The 27796-nt window shown below is 37.0% G+C and overlaps 1 protein-coding gene across 2 annotated transcripts in view; it reads left to right on the top strand.

Moving 5' to 3' along the window:
* Positions 1-27796, top strand: part of LOC121415126 (pregnancy zone protein-like) — a 76203-nt gene that overhangs the window by 32060 nt on the left and 16347 nt on the right. For both annotated transcript variants that reach the window (XM_041608227.1, XM_041608228.1), the window contains exons 15-31: positions 215-364; positions 1434-1592; positions 2745-2802; positions 3702-3870; positions 6230-6458; positions 8085-8226; positions 9422-9525; positions 10924-10975; positions 11789-11902; positions 13757-14014; positions 14704-14873; positions 15408-15482; positions 16732-16918; positions 20535-20746; positions 22700-22924; positions 23766-23890; positions 27085-27253. In XM_041608227.1, the coding sequence (XP_041464161.1) occupies positions 215-364; positions 1434-1592; positions 2745-2802; positions 3702-3870; positions 6230-6458; positions 8085-8226; positions 9422-9525; positions 10924-10975; positions 11789-11902; positions 13757-14014; positions 14704-14873; positions 15408-15482; positions 16732-16918; positions 20535-20746; positions 22700-22924; positions 23766-23890; positions 27085-27253 (2598 nt within the window). The remainder of the gene's footprint in view (positions 1-214; positions 365-1433; positions 1593-2744; positions 2803-3701; positions 3871-6229; positions 6459-8084; positions 8227-9421; positions 9526-10923; positions 10976-11788; positions 11903-13756; positions 14015-14703; positions 14874-15407; positions 15483-16731; positions 16919-20534; positions 20747-22699; positions 22925-23765; positions 23891-27084; positions 27254-27796) is intronic.

Here is a 27796-nt window from a genome sequence, read left to right as displayed (position 1 = left end):
ATCATCACCTTCATCATCATCATCATCACCATCTCCATCATCATCATCTCCATCATCATCACCATTACCATTAACATCACCTTTAACATCACAATCATCTCCATCGTCGTCTTCATCATTATTATCATCATCATCATCATCTCCATCACCATCATCATCTCCATCGACATCTACTGGACAATGAACTAAATACATTCTTCATTTTCTTGATCAGGTTACGCTGGATTTTGGTGAGTCTGAAGTGAAACCCAATGATGAAACAACCCTTGATGTGACGGCGGACCCAGACTCGCTCTGTGGTGTTGGTGTGGTCGATAAGAGTGTTTATGTTCTTGGTGGAGACAATTCGATGACAAAGGATTCGGTAAGTACAAGGTCTAGCTGTTCTTTCATCTTATCCACTTCAATGCACTATCCCTCTTTAACGCATCCCTCCTACAAGTACTCTCCTCCACTCGTTTCATCCTCTTCATCTCCTGTTGTCCCCACTTCTTAAAAACTCAAAAACCTTTCTTAGCCCTTCTTACAGTAATGTATACCTTATATGTCAAATGATTTTCTATTTAAGTGGAATCAACTTTACAGACCAGAGGGGAGGGGAGGGGAGGGGGGGGAGTGTTTTACATATAGTTAAGTGCCACTTACGGGACGTAGTAAGAAAGTTCCAATCATTTGATTGCGAATCCACACTTGATTGTGGGTGTTCTTCTTGCAACCACAGCGTAGGGGTAAAAATAAATTTGTTACAATTGATATCAATTGGAGACTAGCGGTAGATATTTGCTATTGATTGCAAATATTTTCTTGCCACACGCCTTAAGAGTCATGATTAAACGCTAACATTCACATGCTATTTAATAGGTAATCTGTATGATGGGTACGCGGTAGTGCACATCCCATGTGCATTATATCTGACCAATGCTGTGATGCGTAATACATGTATACCACATGCAAGTTGCGACCTCAGTCACATTAACATCTTTGTGAAACACCTCCCAGAAGACAAAACGTGGCGTTTTCTATTTTCTTTTACCAGCAAGAAATTTTCCAACATTGTGCTGCACTCAACCCAGGAAGAAATTCCTTGAATGCTTGAGTACCTTTAGGTAGCTGAGCTAAAGCCGGTGTAATGATAATAGCAGTGCCGGCTGTGAGATTCGGAAGTGAAGTGGTAACCCTTGATAAATATACTGTAATTATTATCATTTATTGTTATTATTATTATTATTAATGTGTTTCTGCAAGCTACATGTATGCTTTTTAATAGGTTCCTCGTATTTCACGATATTGTATTTCTTTGTAAAACACTAAAATTATGTATTTTTTGTCATGATCTTCTCATATGTTCAAGATGTATGTTTGTGTGGAATGTGAAACAATAACTCAAATCAATTATTTTTATTATTATCATTATTTTTATTGTCTTCATGCAGCTGTTTGATTCTATCAGGAGATATCAGCTTGGCCGGTATGGAGGCGTCTATGACTATGGTTCCAGGTGTCCTAACTATTACAGGAGGAGGAGGAGAAGGTCCAGCGTGCCTTGGTATGGTGGTGGATCAGATTTTGATGACGCCTCTGCCGCTTTCAAGGTATGATGTAGTGCTGGTCGATTTATGATTCCAAGTTTAATTGTCTATTGCCAGAAAAATACCACTGAAATAACTTGATATCTCGCCGAGTCTGAAAATTCATGATATACGTTCATTATGAGCTGTAATATTGTGAGAGCAGGAAAGGGGGAAATGAAATTAGGGTTTTACCGGAGCTTGTGCAAGAAAAGCAAGCATTTTGGTACCAGCTTACAAAATTACATGTATAATTATGGACTAATGCTTCTCGTGTACACTGTACATAAAACAGAATTGTTGAGGATACAAAGACTGGTTTGGACTCTAGAATTAATATAATAATACCAACATGCTTTAATGCAGAGTGCATATCACTGCCAAATGCGTCCCTATGCACTTTTGGAAGAAGACAGAAAAAAAGCAAAGTAAAGAGAGAAATTTGCTTGCAGTCATGGCACTATTAAACTCATGTAAAAGTCTTTTTAAATAAGTATGTTTTCAAAGTGGATTTAAACTTGGGTGTAGAAGAGTATGATACATATGAAGGGGTGGTATTCCAAAGTGGAGGGGCAGCATGGGCAAAGGATCGTTCTCCCTAAAACTTGGTCTGAAAACTAGGACAATGTAAAAGATCCTTCTGAGCTGATCTAAGATTGCGAGATGGTACATACTTAACTATATTTTGGAGCCATTGCATGGAGACACTGATAAGTTAAAAACAATATTCTAAACATTACACATGACCGAACTGGGAGCCAATGTACTAATATTAACCGCTTTGCTGCCACAGACAATATCGTCCAACAGGAAGACAATGCTATTGGGTCTCTTGTGGCATAGAATGGGTTAAGACAGGTGTGATGTGGGAATGATATAGCACAATTTCCATCACAGTTGGATGCCAAGGGTGCTTTCAGATCAATTTAGAGAAAATAAAGTAAAGTACACACTTCATATATGTGTATTTGTTATGCAAGAAGATCTTGCTCTGACATTTATGACTTTCTTTTTGAGTCTTTTTCATCTTTTGAAAACAAATTAGTAATGTCTGGGTAAGTGATTCTGGAGTCATGTGCAGTTTTGTATCTCCATGATAAATGAGGGTTCTTAACTTTATCTTTTGATGTTAGCTTGTTTCACATGATTGTTATAGCCTGTCTTTTATTTTTTCAGAACATTGGTCTTGTTTATCTCACCAATCTTGATATTGAGACTAAACCATGCGTTCGATGTGAGTGATTTGATTTTTTCTTATTGAATGGCATAATGATAATTTCATTTCTTCTGCAGAAAAGAATACAGGGCCCCGTTAACACAAAGCTCAGTGATGAATAGCAAATATGAAAGAACACTTCTGATTGGTTCTTGGTTGGTATTTCAAACTGAATGCGCGTGTAACAGTGATAATGACTGGTCAGTCCATATGGCCATTGATCGCTAATCTTTGTGTTACGCAACCCTGATGGTTGTTATTCAATCTACTGATTTCTAATTTTCAGTTTTATATTTTGTCCTAAGATGTTTCTTTTGTTTCCTCACACAAGTCCCAAACTGATAACTCACAACTGCATACTTGTATTTCATTCAAATTACAAATTTGACATTATTCTCAAATGATTTGAAAAAATTGACAATATTTTCAAATGATTTGAAAAATTGGCTTCTGATTTTACTAGACTGCAGATATGTGTTTGTTATGGGCAATTCAAAATATATTTGTGGCTAAAATGCTCCTGCTTGATTTCCAATTGTGACTGATATCACAATGTTAGTGTCTTCATAACGGGATATGTTGGCTCAGTGTTAGAGCATCCGCCTGGAAGGGAGGTCGTGGGTTCTATTCCAGGGCCAAGTCATTCCAAAGACTTTGAAAAATTGAACCTTCTGGTCAGGCACTTGACATATTAATAATAACATGATGCTATGCATGGCCTGCTTGCGGACAATACATGTAAGTAAGAGCTGAAGTGGCTACCCTGGGTGAATGAAAATTATTATTAGTGATATTAGTATATCACTATTGCTGCTTATTGTACTTTTATTTATGCTACTATTAAATTGTTATAGTTGATAGTATCATGGTCATTATTGATATAATTTATAAGGGTGTTCTTTTGATATTATCTCCAGATTATGGCCCAGTATTTTATACCGTACCTAGTGCCCGCGATCGAGCTATTCCCGTTGCTGTTCAGGATAACGTTGTGGAGGAAGGTGCGACGATTCAAAAAGTAGAATCAGGAGTCGAGATAAGGAGTTATTTCCCTGAAACGTTTCTTTGGGACTTAGTTACCACTGAGTATGTATTTACACTTACATAATAATGATGATGATGATGATGGTGATGGTGATGATGATAATAATAATAGTAATAACAATGATAAAAAAATAATAATAATAATGATGATAATCACAATATTATAATAATGATGATGGTGATGGTGATGACAATAATAATGATAATAATGATTTTAATAATGATCATGATGATGATTTAGAGTGTGCCTTCTATCTACTTTCCTACTGAGAGGTGCAGAAGGAATTATTACACAGAAGGGGGGGGGGTGTTATTTAAAATATGATGAAAAAAGAATATATCTTAAGAAGGTTGGCTTTGAATGACTCTGTAGACTTGGCAGTGTGTATTGTTGAAGAGAGTGCATTCCCCAAAATGAGAGCCCTATAAGATAATGAGCATTTGACTCTACAAGTTGTCAACAACTCGGTTACCGAAAATCTTCTGGAGGGAACATATTCCGAGATATGATCATTAAAGTGATGAGGAGCGTGACCATTAATAAGTATCGATCTGTGCAAAACAATTTTGAATTTTATTTGCTCCACCACAGGCATCCAGTGTAGTATATATTTTTCTTGGTGATTGTGATTTAATTGTACAGTGCGTCCCACAAAAAAAGGAAACTGAGATTTATCGATGATTTATCATAGCTTAATCACAAATACAACAGACAAATGACCTATCATTTCAAAGCTTAGAATTCTCCTCTTTCATCTGATATTGCTTAGATTATTTCTCATTCACGCATGAGTGAGCAAAAACAATTTGAAAAGGGGATACCAAAAAGTCACTTGGCGGACCGTATCTTGGTTTTAAAAAGATAACAACATTTTTAAAAAGTTCAATATCTGCTCTTTAATTGATACCTTAATTACAGAAAATGGTCAGGAAATAACAAATTAAAGTTCTGGTTATTTGAAATAAGGCTTGAATTTCAATAATTTCATAAAATGAAGAGGTTTTACAGGCTAGTGTTCAAACTCCTCCACACTCAGTTTTGTTGACGATCAGCCATGCATTAAGTCTTTTGTTACCATGCGATAGCTTCTGTGGGAATCCCGTGAAAACGTGTAATTATGGAAATACAAATATTGTTTCGAGGGATCATAACTTTTTTTACTTCTTGACCATTTTCTGTGATTAAGGTATCAAAGAAAAGAGCAGATATTGAACTTTTTATTCATGTGATTTTCTTTTTGAAATTCAGATACCCCTGCCAAATGACTCTTTGGCATCCTTACTTTACATTGTTTTTGCTCACTCATGCATGAATGAGAAATAATCTAAGTAATACCAGATGAAAGAGGATATTCTAATCTTTACATTGGTAGGTCTTTTGTCTATTTTATTTGTGATTTAGTTTATGATAGATAAATCATTGCGTAATCTCGGTTTCGTTTTTTCTGGGACGCACTGTAGATCTATGTATATGTATATGTATATCTATGTATATATATATTGATGATGTAGTTGTAAATTATTTTTTGAATATGTATATTTTTTTATTATAACTCATCAACATGAAGCTTCCAATATTATTTTGTACCAATATTTTATATCACCAAGTATTGTTTTATTGTATTAATATTTTTTCTTGTTATGCAGGGGGCCCCCATAGTACATGTATAATACTATCCAAATTACTGAGGAGCTACCCTCTTAATTGAAGACATAATAAAAAAATGGAAATAACTGAATAAATTTATTTATTTATGCATGTTAAAATGTCACTGTATGCGCACAATTTAGTAGATTACACAGATAAACAGATCACAGTTGCTTCAGCTAGCATTTTAGTGCTCAAATAAAAGCCAGTGCTCAAATAAATGCCAGTACTGCAAATGCAAAATACATGTATTATAAAAATTCAATTCAAATTTATTTCACTTCGCAATAGAATATGTGGTTAATCCTTACTTGGCAGGAATTAATTCCTTGCAATGCTTGTGCGCTGTAAGGCTGCCAGGCTAAAGCCGGGTAATGTCAAAGTCTTTTGGATGTGCATAGAGATGTTATGTTATAATGTGATATGCTCTATACAAGAACTGTTCATTATTTTTTTTTTCATTATAATTAAGTAATAGCATATACTGTACCATACGTCTCAATGTCCTTCCACGAAGGATTTGAATATTATTGCTCTGGCAGTATCCCGTCAAGCCTTTTATATCCCACCAGCATTTCAAGAAGTCAATTCTTGCCCAGTAGCCATTTACGTCTCCTGGGTTGAGGACAGTATAATGTGGATCAATTTCTTGCTTGAAGGAAACTACACCATATCAGGGATTTGAACCCACAACCCTCAAAAGTCAGGGGACTAATCCTATGTGTTTTCTATTTATCTTCCACTACTTTGCAGCGAGTCGGGATCCGCTTCTATCGACATCCAAGCACCACACACCATCACCGACTGGGTCGCCAACGCTTTCTGCCTCTCCCCGGAAAACGGTTTGGGGGTTGCCCCGGCAACCTCTCTGATAACGTTCCAGCCGTTCTTCCTCTCTTTCTCCCTACCTTACTCCGTGATCAGAGGAGAGAACGTCCCTGTCAAAATCAGTGTCTTCAACTATTTAGACGCCTGTTTAGTAGTAAGTTGAAATTCGTTGGCCATTGTAATGACTGCATATGCATCCATCCCAGTTTAGCTTCCAGAATGAGCTGCAAAAGGGCTTAGATCTTTAAACCTATCGAGGCCGGGGGGGGGGGGGCCTCGGAGGCCCCCTCCCCCTCAACGAATCACGCAATACTTTTGCTGCGCGAAATTTTTTTGACCGCAACGCTCACTGACTTTTTACTTTCAAGTCTTGCGCAACTTTTGAGACCAACTTTGCGTCACCCGGGTACGTGCTTCGGAAATTACGCAACATTATGTAAGTGCATGTCAGACCGAAAATTGCTCCAAAAAAAAATTGATTTCGTGTAGAAAGTCAATGCAAATTGTGTTTTCAACCAAAATTCATAAATGTATGATTATTTTTTAGTTTTGCTGGTCTAAATATATTTATTTAATGCTTTTTATGATCACAAAAGAGTCCCCAACAAATTTCATTGAAAAAACAATGAAAAACAAAAGGTAAAAAAAAAAGAAATACATAAGAAATTGCAAAAAAACAATAAAATACATAAGAAAATGATATGATATCGCAATTTTTTTCATGTACACTTGCAAAGAACACTACAAAGAGTTTCTATACCAAAAATTAGTACATTTGGAGCATTATTTAGGGAGTTAGAGGAAAAAGTATGATTTTGCATACTACTTACGCATAAATTAGCATAATCACTTAATAGCGATTCACCCAGAAATAAATTACTATACAATCTTGTAGATCATGTCCCAGGCAACCCGCGTGCCAATTTTTGGCGTGATTGCGCGGTCGACGGCCGTGATCTTAGGGGGGGGCCTGGGAGGCCCCCCATGTATACCTCTGTCATTTGCCTGCAAGATATCAAACGTCATTTAGGGTCAACGAACTTTGATATTGTTGGGAGTATTTGTGGAATTTGTCATCATAACTTTAAAAGTTTTTAGATCTAGTACATGAATCTTGGACGTAGGAGTAACCATGTGTCATTGAATATCCTGTGCATGTTTCAGATCACATGACCAAGATCGAAGGTCATTGAGGTCAATGAACTTTGGCCATGTTGGGGGTATTTGTTGAATCGGCATCATAACTTAGAAAGTTTATGGAATTGCGCAAGTCATGTAGTTCATGAAACATAAGGGTAATCAAGTATGAATGATTGTTTTGCACACGTCTTATTTTGGTCACATGATCATGGTAAAAAGTCATGTTGGGTCAATGGACATAGTATTTTATTATCATTTGAGTGTTTTCTCTTTTGAATAATTATTCAATACGAGCTGTTTTCAAAGTTAGCATTGCTGCTGTATCAAATCTCGTAATGCAGGCGAGACTGCCAGAGGCATTCCACTTGTTAATGATAAATAGTTAATATTTGTAGTATGGAAATAAATTCACATCCTTGGTCTGTTTCATAAAGGCGTACTATTAATGTAACTTTGCTAATATAGAAACCAGAATGCAAACCTGGACTTTCATTGGCTGTTGACCCTTTTTATTGTAACTGTTGACCCTTGCCGGTCAGTGTACCATAATTGCAATGGTACCCTAATAGTAAATCTTCATGAAATTGACCCACTATCTGTGAGTTTTATCCGATAAATTTTTTATTTTATTTGTTTTCAGGTGAGGGTTACTCTGGCAGCTAGTGAAAGCTTCACATTGGTATCAGAGTCCGATTCTCAGGATGTTTGCGTGTGCGGAGGACAAGCCGATTCGGTCGAGTTCCGCATCGTTCCATTAGCTGTCGGCCAAATTCCTCTTCAAGGTAAATATGAAGGATTTTATTTAAGTGGACTACATGCAGTTGGTCTAACTACCCCCTAGAATAGTCCAAGATCGCATGGACTAAACCCATTTGGTCTATTCTTAATTTGGTTGATTTGCCATTTGGTCTACATTGCACTTGGCCGAATACCCACTTAGTCCGTAATTGTCATCTGGTCTAATGCCCAATATGCTGATTGATTTGCAGCTTGTTCAATTCAAATTTGGCTCGTAAACAACTAATTCAATCTACTCTAGACTGAATGATGTTAGACCAAGTTGATATTTGATAGACGAATTATGTGCAGCCTAATTAGAAATAAGACAGTAGTAACTGGGTTAAATGGCAATTAAACTGAAGGTTTTTCGAACAAGCTTGGCCCCATTGCATACAAGTTACTATAGGTAACTTTGCCTTCCAGTTGTAACTGCCATGGTTAAGCTGATCAACAACCAATCAAAATCAAGGATTCCATGCAAGTTAACATTGCATGGCAAAGTTATCATAATGGTAACTACTTTTATGCACAGGGCTCTGCTTGCTAGTCCATGTGGGATGCGACCAAAGAAAAGGTAGTTGACAAAGCAGGTGTTTTATTTTTTTGATTTGCACTTTATTTTTTGGGGGGGGGGGCCTGAAAAATTGTATTTCTCTGGAAATTCTGTGTTCTTGATTTTTTTTTCTTTTTTCTGTATACTGGAAAACTTATTGTTGATCAATGAGAAAGTTATACCCCTTTCAGTAAGTTGCTGGTCCGGACCAGGCCCGGGCTAAGTAAAAACATGTTTAGTTTATGAAAAGCGCAGGCCAATCTAGCCTGCGCCAGGCCCTGGCTATTTTGGTGCTGCTTTTATCAGCACCAGGCCAGTGCCAGGCCTGCCCGGGCGCCAACCAAAGAGTTTACTTTTAATGCTTGCAGCACCAGGCCCCAGCCGAAATTCCTCTGGTAGACAAAGGTAACAATACAGAGAACTTGAATGGTTCTGTATATGGTGTGTTCAGTTACCATGACAGTTATCCCTCATGTGCCCGAGTTTTTGAATGGGTGATCGTAGAAGTAGCGCAATGCGACTATTACTGAATGCAATTTTGGATGCGGACTATTTTAGTGCGGGACTGGTGCAGACCAAATAATGTTGAGTTAGTGAAAGAGGTATTAATTCAATGAATATATTTTGATCTTTCTTGACTGTAGTGAATGGTGTATCTGTGGTTGACTCCTACACCCTGTGTGGGAATGAAATCGTCAGTGAAGTAGCAGGAGCCGAGGACACCGTCAGGAGAGAATTATTTGTCAAGGTATTAAGAGAAATCATATCAAAGTACTTCCTCATTTTGTTTATCTTATCATATGAAATCTGGCAAAGTCATTGCTCTTAGTGTAAAAAAATATGCAAGATGCATTTTCTAGTCGTGTGGTAATGTGAATTGCCATGGCAACAGCATTTTATGGCAATGAATCATTCAAAAAGCTTGCAGTAGTCCTGATGTTGGTGTGGGTATTCATCACCTTCAGCGATATTTCTTGTTTTCTCAAGGACAGTTACTGTGGAATAATCTCTCCCGTTAATCTTTAGACTGTTAAGTCATGTAAACAAATCAGTTTTGATTAAAAAACATCATTTTATGACCAGCCTGCCCAAACCACCAACAAGTCTCAAAGGGGGGTTCTCTGATTCAAGCCAAAATAGTAATTTGGTCTTCAAAAAGCAAATATAAACAATTAGCTTATCTGGAAAGTGATTCTTCTTCATACAGTCAAAATTAAGAATTGTACAGAAGAATAGAAGACAAGGTACAACAAATTTTTTACACAAGTTTTGGGGGTTTAATTGCTTGGAAGTATCACAGAGATTGCACAATACACTCATCTCATGCTTGAGTAAACCTCTTACTTCCGTCAAATGTAGTTTTCTTCTTATTTTTTTGAAGAGCTCTCCTGGCTTCTGAATGCTATCAGGTACTTATGCGGGTTACTGTTGAACCCTTCTGACAAGTTATGTCTCATGTAAAGCATCAGGGATGTGCCTTTTCAAACTCGACAAAAATCTCAAAATTCATTTTGGCGACTTATTGTTGGTTTTGTGGTGACTGTTCACATTTACTTAACAACTCCTTTCTCTTGACTGTTTAATGAATAATTCCTTCTGTTTCCTCTATCCTACCTGTACCTGTATTTTGTACCATTTGTGTATCGTGTACACACATTGGCGGCGGAAGCCAAAAAATTAAGGGGGGGGGTCCATCACCTGAAATTTTGGATGGACACAGGTAAAAATTTGACAAGAAAAAAAAAAGGTTATCAGCAGGTCCCCCCGCTTCCACCGCCTATGTGTACACATATAGATGTTACTGGCAACTTTGGCCATCCACATAAGCCCTTGTTATTGTTCCCCGATTACTCATAATCTGTATTTGCACATGATAATGTATAGTTGTGCTCAAAAGTTTGTGAACCCCACAACAGAATGCATTCTTTCATGCCGAGTGTTGAGCGTAGACAACAACACTGCAATGTTCGGCAAGCCCAGAGAAACAAACTTTATTGAATGCAATATTTTATCACCTGACTTCACAATTAAATATCTAAAACATAGCAGTAGTTGAACAGTTAAAAAAACGTTCACTTTTAAGCACCACTGTATACATGTAAATGAAAATAGTATTAAAGGAATCTTTTTCCGCTTATATTTTCAGGCTGAAGGAGTACCAGAAGACTATTCTTGGAGTTCGTACTTCTGTTTGGCTGGTAAGAAAGAACGTATAATTAAAAATTAATCACCACAAAAAAGTGACGATTACTCCTTCGAATTCTTTAATCATAAAAATGGGGAAAAATCCCATAGCACTTATTTATCTATAATGACTGTATTATTTGGAGTTTGCAGGAATTGCAGCTCTTAGTTTTGTCTGTTATCATCCCCCCCAAAAAAAACCTTCATGGATAGAAAATAATAAACTGTTCTATACTGATGTGATATCCACTTTGATGTTTAAATTATTGAACTCAGAATAGATAATAGGGATAGACATCTTTTTATCAACACAATCATTACAGTTTTATAGCACATAGAGAAGCAGACAAGGGGTCGTTTCATAAAGCTGCTCGTATTTAAAGTTGAGAGGTCAGTGACCTTGAGAACGAACGGTGATCCTTTCTTGTGGCAAATAATATTCACCATCAAGTATTAATTGGTGATCATTTTGAGCTTAAGAAAGGTTCACCAGTCGTTCTTATAGTCGATCCTAACTTACAAACAGCTTATGGAATACCTACCTGGGATCAATTGCCAATTTTTGATCAATTTCTAGACTTACGATTGATTATGTGACCAATTATTGACTTGCATTTGATTGCAAGTGCCTTGCAACCTCCCACCAGTCAAACTTAAATCCTTGTGAGGTATCTCCCAGTGGTGATATAAAATGAGATTCCCAAATTTTCACCTAACGTTTGTATATCTAGCATCAACATTATTTTCATTATCGTCATTTTGTTTACAGATGTTCTTTTGTAGTAAATAAAAAATCACATATGCATTATTCGATGTTTCATGAACAGATTATCCATTCAACACGTACACGCAACGTGTATCGGTGCCTACATATCTTTTAAATCAAACTGGAGCCATTCATGTAGTCCCAGACTCTGTTTCAGGCAAAGTTATTGTCACTGGTGAGTAGCTTATTTTTTATATTCACTCATCCACAAGTGCTTCTCAGATAGATTAAAGGCCGACGCATGCCTTATCATTGGTCTGCGTCGCAATTTTGAAGAAAAAAACATAGTAGAATTTGATGCTAATATTGAGACATGGAATATCTTACTGTGTAATGTTCTAAATCATTGTACGCATACCTATGTTCAAATCTGCAAGTATGCTATCATCCTTATTAGTATAATAAGGAATTTAATACCTATTCGTAATTGTATCAAAGCAATCATACGATGGGCTACAATTTGAATGTGATTTGGCCTTTATTTCAAAATAAATGCTTGCAGTTACCCAAAATATGTATCAGTATTCTTCCAGTTAATTTGAACTTCATTAGTATTCTTTCAGTTAATTTGAACCTCAGATAGAAAGAAACTTTTCATTCACATAATGAGCAAAATGCCATTGTTAAAAAATTGGATCATGGACTGGTCGTAAGGTGTGCGGTGGCCTTGATACTACTAGGGCTAACTTATTCAATTGGGTACACAGCACGTGATCTTATTGTTTATAGTCTAGTACTCGTCGAGCTTACCTCCTTGGTCTAATACAAATTTGGGCTCATTGCAGTTTTGGATACACAACGCATGGTTTATACTCACTTGGTCCTACTTCTCAGATGGTCTAATGATACTTGGGCAATACCCATTTGGTCTAATTGCTGTTTAGGGTACACAATGCATGGTATAATGGTTATAATGCTTGGTCCAAAAGCAGTTGGTCTACTTGTGAGATAGAAGCCAGTTCATAGTTCTACTCTGCGCATGATCAGAAGATTCTGAGCGTGATCAGAGGAAGGTTATTGGTACTCAAGTGACATGGTGGTTTAAAATTTAATGAGAGAAGCAGTTACCAACTATGATCTCTTGATTATTCATATATTCTTTTGAATTGTGTTTTATATTTACATCCCCAACAACAACATGTCCGTCAACAACACGTTGTACAACATGCTATAATATGCATTCAAAGTAGAAATGCATTAAATACCTTCACAGAGTGTTCATTGATGTGCTATTCGAGTCACCTGGTCTATTCTATTTCTTCATCTTGCTATGTAAGGCATGCTTATGTAATATGTTGCTATGAGATCTGCCTATAATTATGAAAGAAATTAAAGGTCATTTGACCAAAATTGTCCATGAAGTAACTATGAACTGGATATACCTTTTATTTGGTTTACTATCAATATGGTCTAATTGCCACTTGGTCTACACTGCATTTGTGGAAGTGACTTTATTAGTAAATACACGTAACCAACATTTTTGTGACATTTTGCATAGAAGAAGCGAGAAGTTGATGGCATTTTTCTAGCATCGGCATTTATTTGTTGTGGGGGGGGATGAATTCCTTTATTTCACAATGCAAAAGTTTAAATATGGATCACAGGGAATGCAATATTTGCAGTGGAGGAGCCGTGGTGTAGTGGTTCTGACTCTCGCCTTGTAAACAGAGGGTCGTGTGTTCGAATCCCACCGCGGTCTGGCGTCCTTTGGCAAGGCGTTAATCCACACTTTGCCACTCTCGACCCAGGTGCTAAATGGGTACCCGGTAGGATGTGAAAGTCATTGTAGCTTGTCCAGTACTGAGTGCGCCTCACCGGCGACTGACTGGAATACTCCCCAGGGAGTGGAGGATGTGCACACATTGTGTGCGGGAATGACTGATTGAATCCGATGACCGGGGTAATAATATATCTGTAAAGCGCTTAGACACGTCGTTCCGATGTATTAAGCGCTATATAAAAGCGGATTATTATTATTATTAATATTTCAGGTTAGTATACAAGTCATGCACTATCATTTTGTTATCAGGCGATATGCTTGGCCCAAGCCTGGAGAATCTCGAGCACCTGATCCGCCTTCCAACAGGTTGCGGAGAGCAGAACATGCTTGGCTTTGTACCCAACATCGTGGCCCTGGAGTACCTGACAGCCACCAACCAGCTCACGGATAAGAACAGGGACAAAGAGGAAACGCTCAAACGCAACATGAGGGTCGGTTACCAACGGGAACTCAACTATCGCCATAGAGACGGCTCGTTCTCCGCATTTGGAGAAAGTGATGAATCTGGTAAGTCAGAGAACTTTTACAAGATATTGTGTTAAGTCATCATATATGTCTGCAATATGGAATTTTGTTTGACGAGTACAGTGACAGATCGGGGGGGGGGGATGTTGTGTACTAAGGGATGCGTACATGTACTCCCTCTTTATTTCCAGAATTGCTCATTCAACACACATATTGATATTACCAATATCTTCCCCAGCATCCCTTACTTTTTGAAATACTGGATCTGCTATCAGACCAGCATAATTCCCTTAGTTGTATGTGAAAAATATGTTGTTTTTAATGCTGATCTGAAACTTGATGTGTTGTATGTGAAAAATATGTTTGTTTGTTTGTTAATGCTGATCTGAAACTTGATGTGTAATAATAGGGTTCTCTTTCAATATCATCATTTCAAAAGTCCCAAGTATCCCAGGATTAACTCCTGCAGGAACTCGGCAGCTTAACTTTTTGTCTCATAATGCCAAGCTGGTAACCAAGTACATAAGAAACATTTTGCATCGGGGTTTACTAGTCATATTGCAGTGGCTTGCCTTAAAGAAGACGGAAATTACTCTTGGGCCTTTTTTAGTCAAAGCAGAACTAATGGCAAAGCAGGGATTCAAACTCGCAACCTCATGGTCAGTCACGAGTCCAGTGCTCAAACCACTAACCCACGTAATGGTTTTGCTTCCCCTCTCTCTCTCTTTTAGGTAATACCTGGTTGACTGCCTTTGTTGTGAGATCTCTAGCTCAGGCTAGTAAGTTTATCTATGTGGACAAGGCCGATATGAATGTTAGCATGGCATGGTTGAAGAATCTGCAGGATCCAGAGACCGGCTGCATCCGATCCGTCGGTCACCTCGGCTACAAGGCTATGATGGTAGGAGGATTGTGTTAAAACATATCCTGAACACAGAATGATCAACCCCTTTTGCAATGTGCACATTTATACAATCAAATTCAAGGATTTTTAAGATTAGACTTTACCTTTAGATACTGGAGAAACTAAGAAGGGCTCAGCCTTGTTCTCGGGTAACATCTATCCAATTATGATCAGAATCATAGGTACAATATGGAAATCTAGATTCATAGAAAATATCAAGAATACAATTTTCACTGTTGATTTCATATTAAGTGTGCAAAGGGTTACTATTCAGTCATGTAAATTGATTCAAGTTTCAGATGCAGATGAGATTCAAGAGATTTTCTTTTTGGGGCTTACAGCTCTTTTCTATTATAACCATATAATTGTCGTCAAAATTTTGTAACAACATTTCTGTACATTCTTCCAGTGCTGCGTTTACCATTTTTCTGATTTTCTTAATCTTATAAATCTCTTATTTTTCAATTTTCTTCTTACATTCCTTCATTTCTATCTTTCTATCTTTTTGCTGTTTTCTTATTCTTCACACAGGGCGGTGTGAGCAGTGAATCCATGTTGACTGCTTACGTCATCGTGACGTACCTCGAGGCCGGCCTACCTGCTGATGTAAGTAAAGGCATTGGGTGTTTGGTTGAAAGTTCGGTGTTGATGTTTTTGGAAGCACAATTTAGATTGTCTTCTATAATTCCTACACTTTATCCAATTTGGTGTTCATGCTGATGTTTGAAGCACAATTCAAATTGCCTTCCTCAGCCCCAACATCTAATCAAATTTGGTGTTGGTGCTGATGTTTCAAGCTCTGTTTAGATTACCTTTCATTCTCCAACACATAATCAAATTTGGTTTTGATGTTGGAAGCACTATTTAGTTTGTCTTCCATAGTTCCAACACTTAATCCAGTTTGGTGTTGGTGCTGATGTTTGAAGCACTTTCTAGATTACCTTCCATTCTCCAACACATAATCAAATTTGGTGTTGGTGTTGGAAGCACTATTTAGATTGTCTTCCATAGTTCCAACACATCATCGAGTTTGGTGTTGGTGCTGATGTTTAAAGCACTGACTAGGTTACCTTCCAATCTCCAACACATAATAAGATTTGGTGTTGGTGTTGGAAGCACTATTTAGATTGTCTTCCATAGTTCCAACACTTAATCCAGTTTGGTGTTGGTGCTGATGTTTGAAGCACTTTCTAGATTACCTTCCATTCTCCAACACATAATCAAATTTGGTGTTGGTGTTGGAAGCACTGTTTAGATTGTCTTCCATAGTTCTAACACATAATCGAGTTTGGTGTTGGTGCTGCATGTAAATTTTCGGTGCGGTCGATGGCCTAGGAGGCTCCTTCCCCAGCCATATAAACTCCCAAAATACCCAGGCTTAGATATGGTTCAAGATAAGAAGGTCTCGTGATTATACAAGCCTAAACATACATGTACGTGGATACAAAATAAAAAATGGTATCAAATTATTTCGGAGAAAATGCTTTTTGAGGACATGTATAATAGTTATGCGTTCATGACAAGAACTTTGTTATGGAGCGTTGTGGCCCAGTGGATTATTCTCTGGACTTTGAAACAGAGGGTCGTGGGTTCAAATCCCAGCCATGTCGCAGTTTCCTACAGAATTCATCCACATCCTCTGCACCCAGTTGAGGTAAGTGGGTACCGGTAGGAGGTAATTCCTCAAAAACCTGTGTGCACCTGAATAGGTAGCCTGGCTTAGCCGGGGTAATGATAACAGCAGGGCCTGCTGGAGAACAGTTTTTGGAACTGAAGTGGCTGCCCTGGGTAAATATACCTTTTTTATTATTCATTATTTGGTAATTTATGAGATGTTGATTTTTGTCAATTGTAGGATGAAGGTGTAGTGAAAGGCTTAGAGTGTGTGCTAGCAGACCTGGACTCTGTGGAGGATACATATGCCCTGGCTCAGATAGCGTATGCTTTGGCTCTGGCAGAAACGAGCTCGGAAACTGACAGCAACCTCAGTTCAAAACTCGATCAGGTCCTGACCAAACTCAATGAAAGTGCTGTATCTGAAGGTGAGACTCTGCTTTAATATGTTCATTATAAAAGTAATAATAGTAGTAATGCTAGTGATGATAATAACGGACACTCTTTATATTATTAAGTTCTTTGTTGTAATAAGTAATGCATCTAAACATTTATTGCCATTTTATACCAATTTTTATTTTTGTCTCACCTGCGAAGCAAAGTGAGACTATAGGCGCCGCTTTTCCGACGGCGGCGGCGTCAACATCAAATCTTAACCTGAGGTTAAGTTTTTGAAATGACGTCATAACTTAGAAAGTATATGGACCTAGTTAATATAACTTTGCCATAAGGTTAATCAAGTATTACTGAAAATCCTATTAGAGTTTCATGTCACATGACCAAGGTCAAAGGTCATTTAGGGTCAATGAACTTAGACCATGTTGGAGGAATCAACATCGAAATCTTAACCTGAGGTTAAGTTTTTGAAATGTCATCATAACTTAGAAAATATATGGACCTAGTTCATGAAACTTGGACATAAGGTTAATCAAGTATCACTGAACATCCTGCATGAGTTTCACGTCACATGACCAAGGTCAAAGGTCATTTTGGGTCAATGAACTTTGGCCGAATTGGGGATATCTGTTGAATTCCCATCATAACTTTGAAAGTTTATGGATCTGATTCATGAAACTTGGACATAATAGTAATCAAGCATCACTGAAAATTTTGTGCAAGTTTCAGGTCTCATGATTAAGGTCAGAGATCATTTAGGGTCAATGAACTTTGGCCGAATCGGGGGTATCTGTTGAATTTCCATCATAACTTTGAAAGTTTATTGGTCTAGTTCATTGAACTTGGACATTAGAGTAATCAAGTATCACTGAACATCCTGTGCGCGTTTCAGGTCACATGACCAAGGTCAAAGTCAATGAACTTTGGCCGAATCGGGTGTATCTGTTGAATTACCATCATAACTTTGAAAGTTTATGGATCTGATTCATGAAACTTGTACATAAGAGTAATCAAGTATCACTGAACATCCTGTTTCGAGTTTCAGGTCACATGATCAAGGTCGAAGGTCATGTAAGGCAGGGCTCGACACTAGCGGCGGTCCGACGGTCCCAGACCGGTAAAAATCACTGTCGGGCCAGTAGATTTTCAGAATTAGGAAGATTTACTGGTCCGACATGACCAGTAAAAAATATCATTGTCGGGCCAGTAATTTTTTCCAAAAATAGCAAGATTTTAAGGGTCCGACATGACCAGTAATAAAAACCATTGTTGGGCCAATAACTTTTCCAGAAATGATCAAATGCACTGCGAACCATTCCCCCCCCCCCCGACAAATTCTGTCATTCACACACAGAATACACACAGAATGAATCGCACGTAATTGCTACTAGAGCAGATACAGTGTTCATACATGTATGTAGCTAGCCCACACAACTCACGTGGTAAATTCTTTACTGGCTGCGCGAACGAAGCCTGGCTAAACTCTGGCAGAAATCTCTCACAGAACTGTCAAAATTCGCGGTTCATACTCATGAAAGGCTCTTATAATGTCCATATTTCCTAAAAATTGGAGTAACTCTGTCATTTGTAAGCAGTAAAAGGATAAATTTTCACTTTTGTTTGGTTCAAACAGATCGGGTTTCGGGTGATATCGTCTGAATACAAGTTAGCCCCACATATGCATTTATGTGTGTGTTGATACACTTGGTTTCTGACTTTCTTTCGTAGCTATTTTAATTGGGCCAAAAAGAAATTGATCAATTATTTATGATGATAGTTTTAGCTTTCTTCCTCTGTTTTCTTCCTATCTTTCTTTCCTTCTTTCATTTCAATCTTTCTTTGTTTCTTCCCTAATTTTTTTTACTATCTTTCTTTTTTATTTTATTCGTTCTTTCATTCTTTCTATCCTTTTAAAAATATTTTTCTCTATTTAATTTTTTTCTCTCTTTCTTTCTTTCTTTCTTTCTTTTCTTTTCTTTTTTTTTCTTTCCTTCCTTTTTAATATTTTTCTTTCTTTAATTCTTGAGTCCATCCATCCTATTCATCTCTTCTTCCTTTCTTTCCTTTCTTTTACCCTTTTCTTTCCTTCATTCTTCGTTTCTTCTTCCTTCCACCCATCATTCATTTACCTTTTTATTTCTTTTCTTTGTCTCTCAGTCTTTCTTTTTTTCTTCCTTTCATCTATTCTTTTACCTTTTCTTTTTTTATATTGCTTGCGTATTTCCTTCCCTCCCTTCCTTTATCTATTTCTTTCCTTCTATCTATCATTTTACCTTTCCTTTATTTCTTGATTCCTTTCTTCCTTCTTTCAATCCTTCCTTCCTCTCCTTCTTTCATTTGTCCTTTCCATCTCTCCTTTAACCCTTTCTTTTTTATTGCTTCTTCTTTCTTTCATTTACTACTTTCTGGATTTGTTCTTTCTTTCTGTATTGCTTCATTTCTTTCCTTCATTTCTTTTTTCTTTTCTTTCTTTCTTTCTTTCTTTCTTTCTTATTTTTTGTTCCTTCTTTATTCCTTCCTTCCTTTCCTTCTTTAGTTCTTTCTTTTTCCTTCCTTCACATCTATCCTTTCTTTACCTTTTCTTTTTTTTTACTTCCTTCCTTTTTTATTCTTTCTTTTTCTCCCTTTCCTTCCTTCCTTTCTCTTATTTTTTTCTTTCTTTTCCTTCCTTTCTTTCTTTCCTTCTTCGTTTCTGTCTTGCTTTCTTTTTGTCCTTCATTCCTTCATTTCATGGGGGGGGGAACGAAAGGCTAGACAAATAAACTTGCGCATTTTTCTAATGTTTTCTTTATTTTTGGGGACCAGTAGATTTTAGGTTCGGACCAGTAAAAATTTGAAAAACTGGGTATCTACTGGTCCGACATGAATAGGTTGGACCAGTAGAAAAAATGGGTTAGTGTGGAGCCCTGTGTAAGGTCAATGAACTTTGGCCATGTTGGGGTTTTTTGTTGAATAACCATCATATCTGTAAGTTTATTGGTCTAGTTCATAAAAAGTGGACATAAGAGTAACCATGTATCACTGAACATCTTGTGCGAGTTAGAGTAGTATTCGAAGTCAGCACTGCTGCTATATTGAATTGCGTGATGCAGGTGAGACGGCCATAGGAATTCCACTTGTTGTATTTTGTAAACCCTGACTAGTGAGGAGAGCTTCAGAACAGAAACTAGTTTTTCTTTTAGTCATCCTCATGCACTAGTCGGTGGTAATTTCTTCCTCTTGTACATATTCTTATTGTCTTTCGCCTGGAAATAAAATAAATGAAATAAAGAACAACAATAAATAATATAAGATTCATATATGCTTATTCATTCATTCATTCATTCATGCTAAAGGCGCATCATGACATATTGGATTTATGATGGATAACAGGTTTGAAACTTGAACAATGAATACATAAACGGGTGTCTGCTAAAGAAAAACACTTTTGTACGGTGATGTTTTTTTTAGATTGCCCTGAAGGTTGTGGCTAATGTCTGGGTTTTCCAATCTCTGCAGATGAGAATTCTACATCTTGACATTTTTGGATTATGATGATGTTAGCACTGACTAAGTCCATATTCAAAGTTAAAACAGACCTTAGAGTATGGGCCATTGTCAGTGAAATTGTTGTGTAATCACTCGGAATTCTTGTATTTCATATGTCAGGTGACTTACTCTACTGGAATAGCAACCGCCAGGCATCTCAGTCCTCGTACCGCACGGCTTCCACCAGTTCTATCAACATCGAGATCAACTCCTACATGATCCTGACCCAGTTCTTGCGTAACACGCCAGATGTTGCGCGCCAGAAGACATCGCTCACTGTCCGTTGGCTGATCAAGTATCGGGGTGCACAGGGAGGCTATGGCTCGACACAGGTGTGTATAAGCTCACTGACTGTTAAAGGTCAAGTCCACCCCAGAAAAATGTTGATTTGAATCAATAGAGAAAAATCAGACAAGCACAATGCTGAAAATTTCATCAAAATCGGATGTAAAATAAGAAAGTTATGACATTTCAAAGTTTCGCTTATTTTCAACAAAATAGTTATATGAACGAGCCAGTTACATCCAAATGAGATAGTTGATGACATCACTCACTCACTATTTCTTTTGTATTTTATTATATGAAATATGAAATATTTTGATTTTCTCGTCATTGTCATGTGAAATGAAGTTTCATTCCTCCCTGAACACATGGAATTCCATTATTTTAACATTTGTGCTTCAGGCAATGAGGTCCTAATCATCAAATTCGTAAAAATTGAAACATTGTATAATTCAAACAATAAAAAACAAAAGAAATAGTGAGTGAGTGACATCATCAACTCATTTGGATGTAACTGGCTCGTTCATATAACTATTTTGTTGAAAATAAACGAAACTTTAAAATGCCATAACTTTCTTATTTTACATCCGATTTTGATGAAATTTTCAGTGTTATGCTTGTTGAATTTTTCTCTTTTTATTCAAATCAAGTTTTTGTTGGGTGGACTTGTCCTTTAAAAGATTACTACTTTACATTCACTCTGTATACAAGCAGTTGGTTCTTCTGTCTATTGCGCAACATATCCTTCACAGCGAAGACCTCTTTGTGTGAATAGCTTTGCATGTGTTCAGAAATTATGTTCACATCAATATGATTTGACCTTATTGTTCCTTCTCTTTTTTCTTTCTTGTATATATATGCATACATGAACAAGTCGACTATATTTTCTTCATTGCGAAGGGGGATCCACACTTCACAAGCTTTGCTTATGAGTGGACCCCCCTCATATCCATTCATGCCCAATATTACACTGTTTTTTGCTTTATGAAGTAAGAATGCTAGTCTGTAAGATTGTACTTGATTTGTATTACTTGATATTACTTTGTATCATGTTTTGAATGGAAATGGAATAAAGATTTGAATTGAATTGAAAAAATTATAATACCACTAAGGGTAGACCCAGTTGGTCTACTATCACTTTGGTCTATTTTGTCGATTAGTCTGCTCTGCACTTGGTTTAAAATCCACATGGTTTAATTATCATTCAATCTTATGCCAATTTGGCCTTATTTCCATTATGTCTGCTTATTAATTCTTCGTCAAATTAATGTTTGATTCATAAACAGTTCATCTAAATGTATTCAGTGTAGACTATTAAAGCGGTTATTAGACATCACGACCCATATTCTGAAGTCAGGTTTAACTTATACCATGGTCTAACTCTGCTAAAATTATGGGGAGCCAAAAATTCAAAAATTCTGTTTCAATTGTATATATCTTGTGTCTAACATTTTGCTTTCATAATGAAGAAAAATACTTCAATATACTTAATTCATCATTCCCAGACAATTATGAACAATTTGGGTGTGATATGAGTCAATAAATTGGATGTGAACTGTTAGGGAGTTGTGCCCTAATGGGCTCTCCATAGTTAAGCACAACTTTTAACCAGGGTTTAATTTAAACCCACGTTCAGAATACGGGCCAATGGATCTTTATTTGGAAATTATCCAAAATGGTCAATGTGCCAAATGGCAAGAAGACCAAATAGGTTAAATTTGTCAGTGACAAATCAGTGATTATTTGTTTTATTAAACACTCCCCTGATGTCAAAGCAGGCAAGGCTTAAAATAAAGTTATTAAGGGACAAATCTCAATCAATGATTAGCTACCTATGATGTGATTTGTACCATGTGTCTGTCTCACAATCGGTGGTGCTAGGTTAGGCAAATGGTTCATGAAGCATAATGACTGATTTTCTCCAAGGTTTTTGCCCTGAGCCAATCAGATGCAAGGTTTTCAGCAGATAGTTGATTGTAAAGGTTCTTTCCAACTTCTTACAGGACACCGTGATGGGTCTGACTGCCCTTGGTAAGTTTGCAGCCAACACCGACCCGGAGGTATCTTTATACGTAGATGCTAAGCTTGTACGTCCCTCGGGCAGGATCACCAGTAGACGATTCTTTGTCAACGACGTCAACAGAAGGCAACAGAGTGAATATCACTTTGATGGGATGTTGAGATTTGTGAACATCAGGGCCAGAGAGTCAGGATGTGCTTTGATCCAGGTAGTGTATAGTTCAGTTCAGTCCAGGTCAGTTAGGTTCAATTGACCCAGTTCAGTTGAGTTCTATTGATCCAGTTCAGTTGAGTTCAAATGATCTAAATCAGTTGAGTTCTGTAGATCAAATTTAATTGAGTTCAATTGATCCAATTCAGTTTGAGTTCAGTTGAGTTTAATTGATCCCATTCAGTTGAGTTTAATCAATCTAGGTAAGTTCAGTCAATCTAAATCAATTGAGTTCTATAGATAAAATTTAGTTGACTTCAATTGATCTATTTCAGTTGAGTTCAATTGATCCAGTTCAGTTGAGTTCCATTGATCTCAGCTGAGTTTGATCAGTTCAGTTGAGTTTGATTGATTCAATTCAGCTAAGTTCAATTGATCCAATTCAGTTTGAGTTTAATTGATCTACTTTAGTTAATTTCAATTGATGCAGTTCAGTAGAATTCAATTGATCTACTCTGTCTATTGATCCAATTCAGTTGGAGTTCCGTTGATCCAGTTCAGTTGAGTTCAATTGATCACATATCAGAGACATAATAACATTCTTTTTGCCAGAATCGCCTGGTTCTAGTAGCAATAGGTTAATCTGAATTCTAAGATTCCCATATGCTTTATACAGGGATCACACAGTTTCATTTTGGCAGTTTGTTAACCTATTGACTACCGAATTTTTAAACTCCAATAGGCTCTGTACAATGATCACCTAAATCCAGAAGGCAGTGTGTTAACTGTTGAATTCTGAATTCTGTAAATTTTTATAAGCATTATGCAGTGATCATCAAATTCCTGTAGTAATTTTCCAAATGTAAAATTTGTCTTTCTGTTCCGTCTTTCCCCTTTAGATTGCCATGAACTATAACGTGATGCCATCTGAGAAATTACCATCGTTTGCACTGAAGAATGCCGTTGAACCCCTGAGAAGCAAGAAAGGAGTCTGCAGTGACTACAGGATCACTATCAGTGTCAGGTAAGATCAATCCTTTTCAATTAAAATCAATTGTAAGTGACTACAGGATCACTATCAGTGTCAGGTAAGATCAATCCTTATCAATAAAAATCAATTGTAAGTGACTACAGGATCACTATCAGTGTCAGGTAAGATCAATCCTTATCAATTAAAATCAATTGTAAGTGACTACAGGATCACTATCAGTGTCGGGTAAGATCAATCCTTATCAATTAAAATCAATTGTAAGTGACTACAGGATCACTATCAGTGTCGGGTAAGATGATAATAAACATGCAGTTCTTATTTAGCGCATATTACATTAAGACATACCGTCCCTATGCACTTCTAAAGGCTTGGGTATCATTACCCTGGCTTTTACAGTGCAGAGGCATTTCAAGAAATAAATCCCTGCCAGGTACCCATTCATGTCACCTGGGTTGGGTGCAGCACAATATGGATGAATTTCTTGTCGAAGGAATTTACGCAGTGGCTGAAATTCGAACCCTTGACCATTTGTTTCAAAGTTAGATGACTAATCCACTGGGCCCCAACGCTTCACATATCAATCAAGATCAATCCCTTTCAACTAATATGAATCATAAGTGACGACAAGATCACTATCAGTGTCGGGTAATGATTGTTTTACAATCTGGCTGTACCCTTTCTGTCTCTTTGGACTGAGCAAAAAAGTTTTTTTCCTCAATTTAAAGGTCATCCACATTTTCCAAAGGGGTTGAATCTATTATGTGTTCTGTCAGTTACGCAATTTTTTGGACCAGAAGGATGGGTGGTTTCAGTTATGCAAGTTCCTTCCTCATTTGAATTTTGTTTAAAGTTTTGTACGGTCCAGCCTCTCTTATCCAGACACGTTAGGACCAGCCAAATGCGGATAAGGAATTTATCCGGATCTGGGAGGTCCAATATTAAATTCACGCAGCTGCCTCCCCTATGGTAGCTACACGTAATATATTGTAGTGGGCATAAGCAGACAGTATTCACTGCAGCGTCAGTGCAATTTGTAGGCATTTTTTACAGTCCGAATGAAATCGATAAGCTACCAAAACTCTTGGATAATTCACCTGCTGAAATGATTGAGGTATATATTAACTATACCTCGAAAGATAGAGAATCACTCGATGAAACTAAGTATCAAGTTTGGATCATCGCAGCGAGCATCGCAACTTCGCAAATTCAGCCACTGTTGTGACTGTAGGCTCAAACATGATAGATGGCGCTGTCTGTATCAATGTATAGTGCTAGTTAGATAGTGAGACATGTGCTGTTTTTCCCAGAAAAAAAGAGAACGTTATGAAATGGTTGTGATGTGCCCTGATCTACTTGACAGTTATCCTGTCTAAGTTCTTTTGGTGATTTGGATATTTTCATAAAAGATATTGTGGTTGTACACGTAGGTAGACTATATTCGAAAATGTATGTGATCAAAGTGAGTTTGCGAAGGAGTTTTGAGTTGAGATTGAAATCTTATATCCCCACGTACTAGATTGAAAAAAAGAAAGATATCAACAAGTGTGCGTCCGGATAATAGAGAGATCCGGATAATGGGAGGCTGGGTAAGAGAGGTTGAACTATATACAGTGCGTCCCAGAAAAAACGAAACCGAGATTTAGCGATCATTTATCATTACTTAATCATAAATAAAATAGACAAATGACCTACCAATTTAAAGCTTAGAATCTCCTCTTTCATCTGATTTTACTTAGATTGTTTCTCATTCACGCATGAGTGAGCAAATACAATTTGAAGAAAGGATATCAAAAACTCATTTGGCGGGGGTATCTGGGTTTCAAAAAGAAAACCACATTTCTGAAAAATTCAATATCTCCTCTTTAATTTGATACCTAAATGACAGAAAATGGTCAAGAAATAACAAAGTTCTGGTCCTTTGAAATAAGGCTTGAATTTCAATAATTTCATAAAATGAAGAGGTTCTCCAGGCTAGCGTTCAAACTCACTTGACACTCCGTTTTGTTGACGATCAGCCATGCATTAAATCTTTTGTTCACCATGCGAAAACTTCTGTGGGAAACCGGTGAAAACACGTTTATCTCATGAAATTATGGAAATACAAGCCTTATTTCAAATGACCAGAACTTTTTTATTTCTTGACCATTTTCTGTAATTGAGGTACCAAATTAAAGAGCAGATATTGAACTTTTCGGAAATGTGGTTTTCTTTTTGAAACCCAGATACTCCCCGCCAAATGAGGTTTTGGTATCCTTTCTTCAAATTGTTTTTGCTCACTCATGCGTGAATAAGAAATAACCTAGGTAATATCAGATGAAAGAGGAGATTCTAAGCTTTAGATTGGTAGGTCATTTGTCTATTATATTTATGATTAAGTTATGATAAATGATCGCTAAATCTCGGTTTCGTTTATTCTGGGACGCACTGTATAGTAAATCTTGCAATACTAGTAGGGAGTTTTTGCAACCACTACGCAGACGCCTTCTGGAACGCAGAAAAGCCCTTCATGGCAAAGCAGGGTTTGTGAAAAATTGGTGATTCAAAACAGCAGTGTCGTCCTGGACATATTTGCAATATTTCGTCCAGTCCGAATCTTCGGACCATCTGCTGTCCCGTTCCACCAACTTTCGGCAAAATCCTCTCAGTTGACCATTGTGATTTGATTTGCAGTTTCAATAGATTTAAAACCATGTTGCAGAATCTGTTCCTGTTGCAATGGCGGGAATACTCCTTAATGGTGAAGGCATGAAAACTTGACTGGATGTACATGTAATTGAAATAATAATATGGAGCTTTTATATAGCACTTATTACAAAACAGCTTCTAAGCTCTTTACAATTTAAACAGAACGTGAATAAAACAATCAATTTAACTAGAAACAAAGGATGAATATAAGTGTACAATTGTAAAAGGAATCAATGTCAATCACGTAAACAACAAATCAATAAATGAAAAAGAAAGAAAACAGATAACTGGTAATCAATAAGTGTAAAACATAAAGAGGTAATGAAATATCAATCATATACATGTAACAACAAATCAATAGAAAGATAGCAGATAACTGGTCATTGCAACAGCTTACTTGTTCTGTTGATTAGAAAGATGGGTTTTGAGTGTATTTTTGAATACATCAACAGTAGGAGAATTCTGAATCAAACCAATTGACTACCCATCTACTTGATTAATGCATTGGTGACTCGTGTTTATCCTCATTTTGATTTACTTAGTTATAACAATGATGCTCCGGACGAGGAATCTAACATGGCGCTGGTTACCGTGGTACCGCCGTCTGGATTTTACCCAATCAAGTCTTCGTTGGAATCACTGGCAGACAGAAACCCTGCCATAAAGAGGCATGAAATAGATGGGGAAAAGATCAACTTTTATTTTGACAGTGTGAGTATAATATCTCAGCAACATAGCTATTCCGGTATACTTACAGTTGAGGCCAGAAATTTACATACACTCAGGAAATTTCCAAGAAAAGTTGACACTTGCCTAACATCATAAAATTTACTGTATCTTATAACGTATTTGTGCTATCATGACAAATTCAATATCAAACAAATGAGTATGTCATGCCCCTTTCATCGCATTGTTTTGTCATCAGGAGCTGAAAAATATTTAGGTGTAATGGTGTAATTTTTTTCCCTGAAAGTCTTCATATTTTAGACAAATTAGAAATAAGAACTGGACAAAAACATTTCATATTTGTGGTAGTTACTTCTCAACGCAAACATTTCAGTATACACTTCTTTGTTCAGTGCTGACATATCATGATAGCAAATGTAATATAAAGCATATATTTGACATTTATATATTTTATGAAACAATGAATGAAAATATAATAACAATATAATGCATTTGGCATGAATATTCCTTTTTTTTCTTCAAAGAAAATTCCACCTGAACTGTACTTTAATCCCAGTGGCATCCAGA

This window comes from Lytechinus variegatus, chromosome 5, assembly GCF_018143015.1.
Source record: "Lytechinus variegatus isolate NC3 chromosome 5, Lvar_3.0, whole genome shotgun sequence".
Lineage (NCBI taxonomy): Eukaryota > Metazoa > Echinodermata > Echinoidea > Temnopleuroida > Toxopneustidae > Lytechinus > Lytechinus variegatus.
Note: the sequence above shows the minus strand (reverse complement) of the source record. Positions and strands in the feature narration are given on the sequence as shown.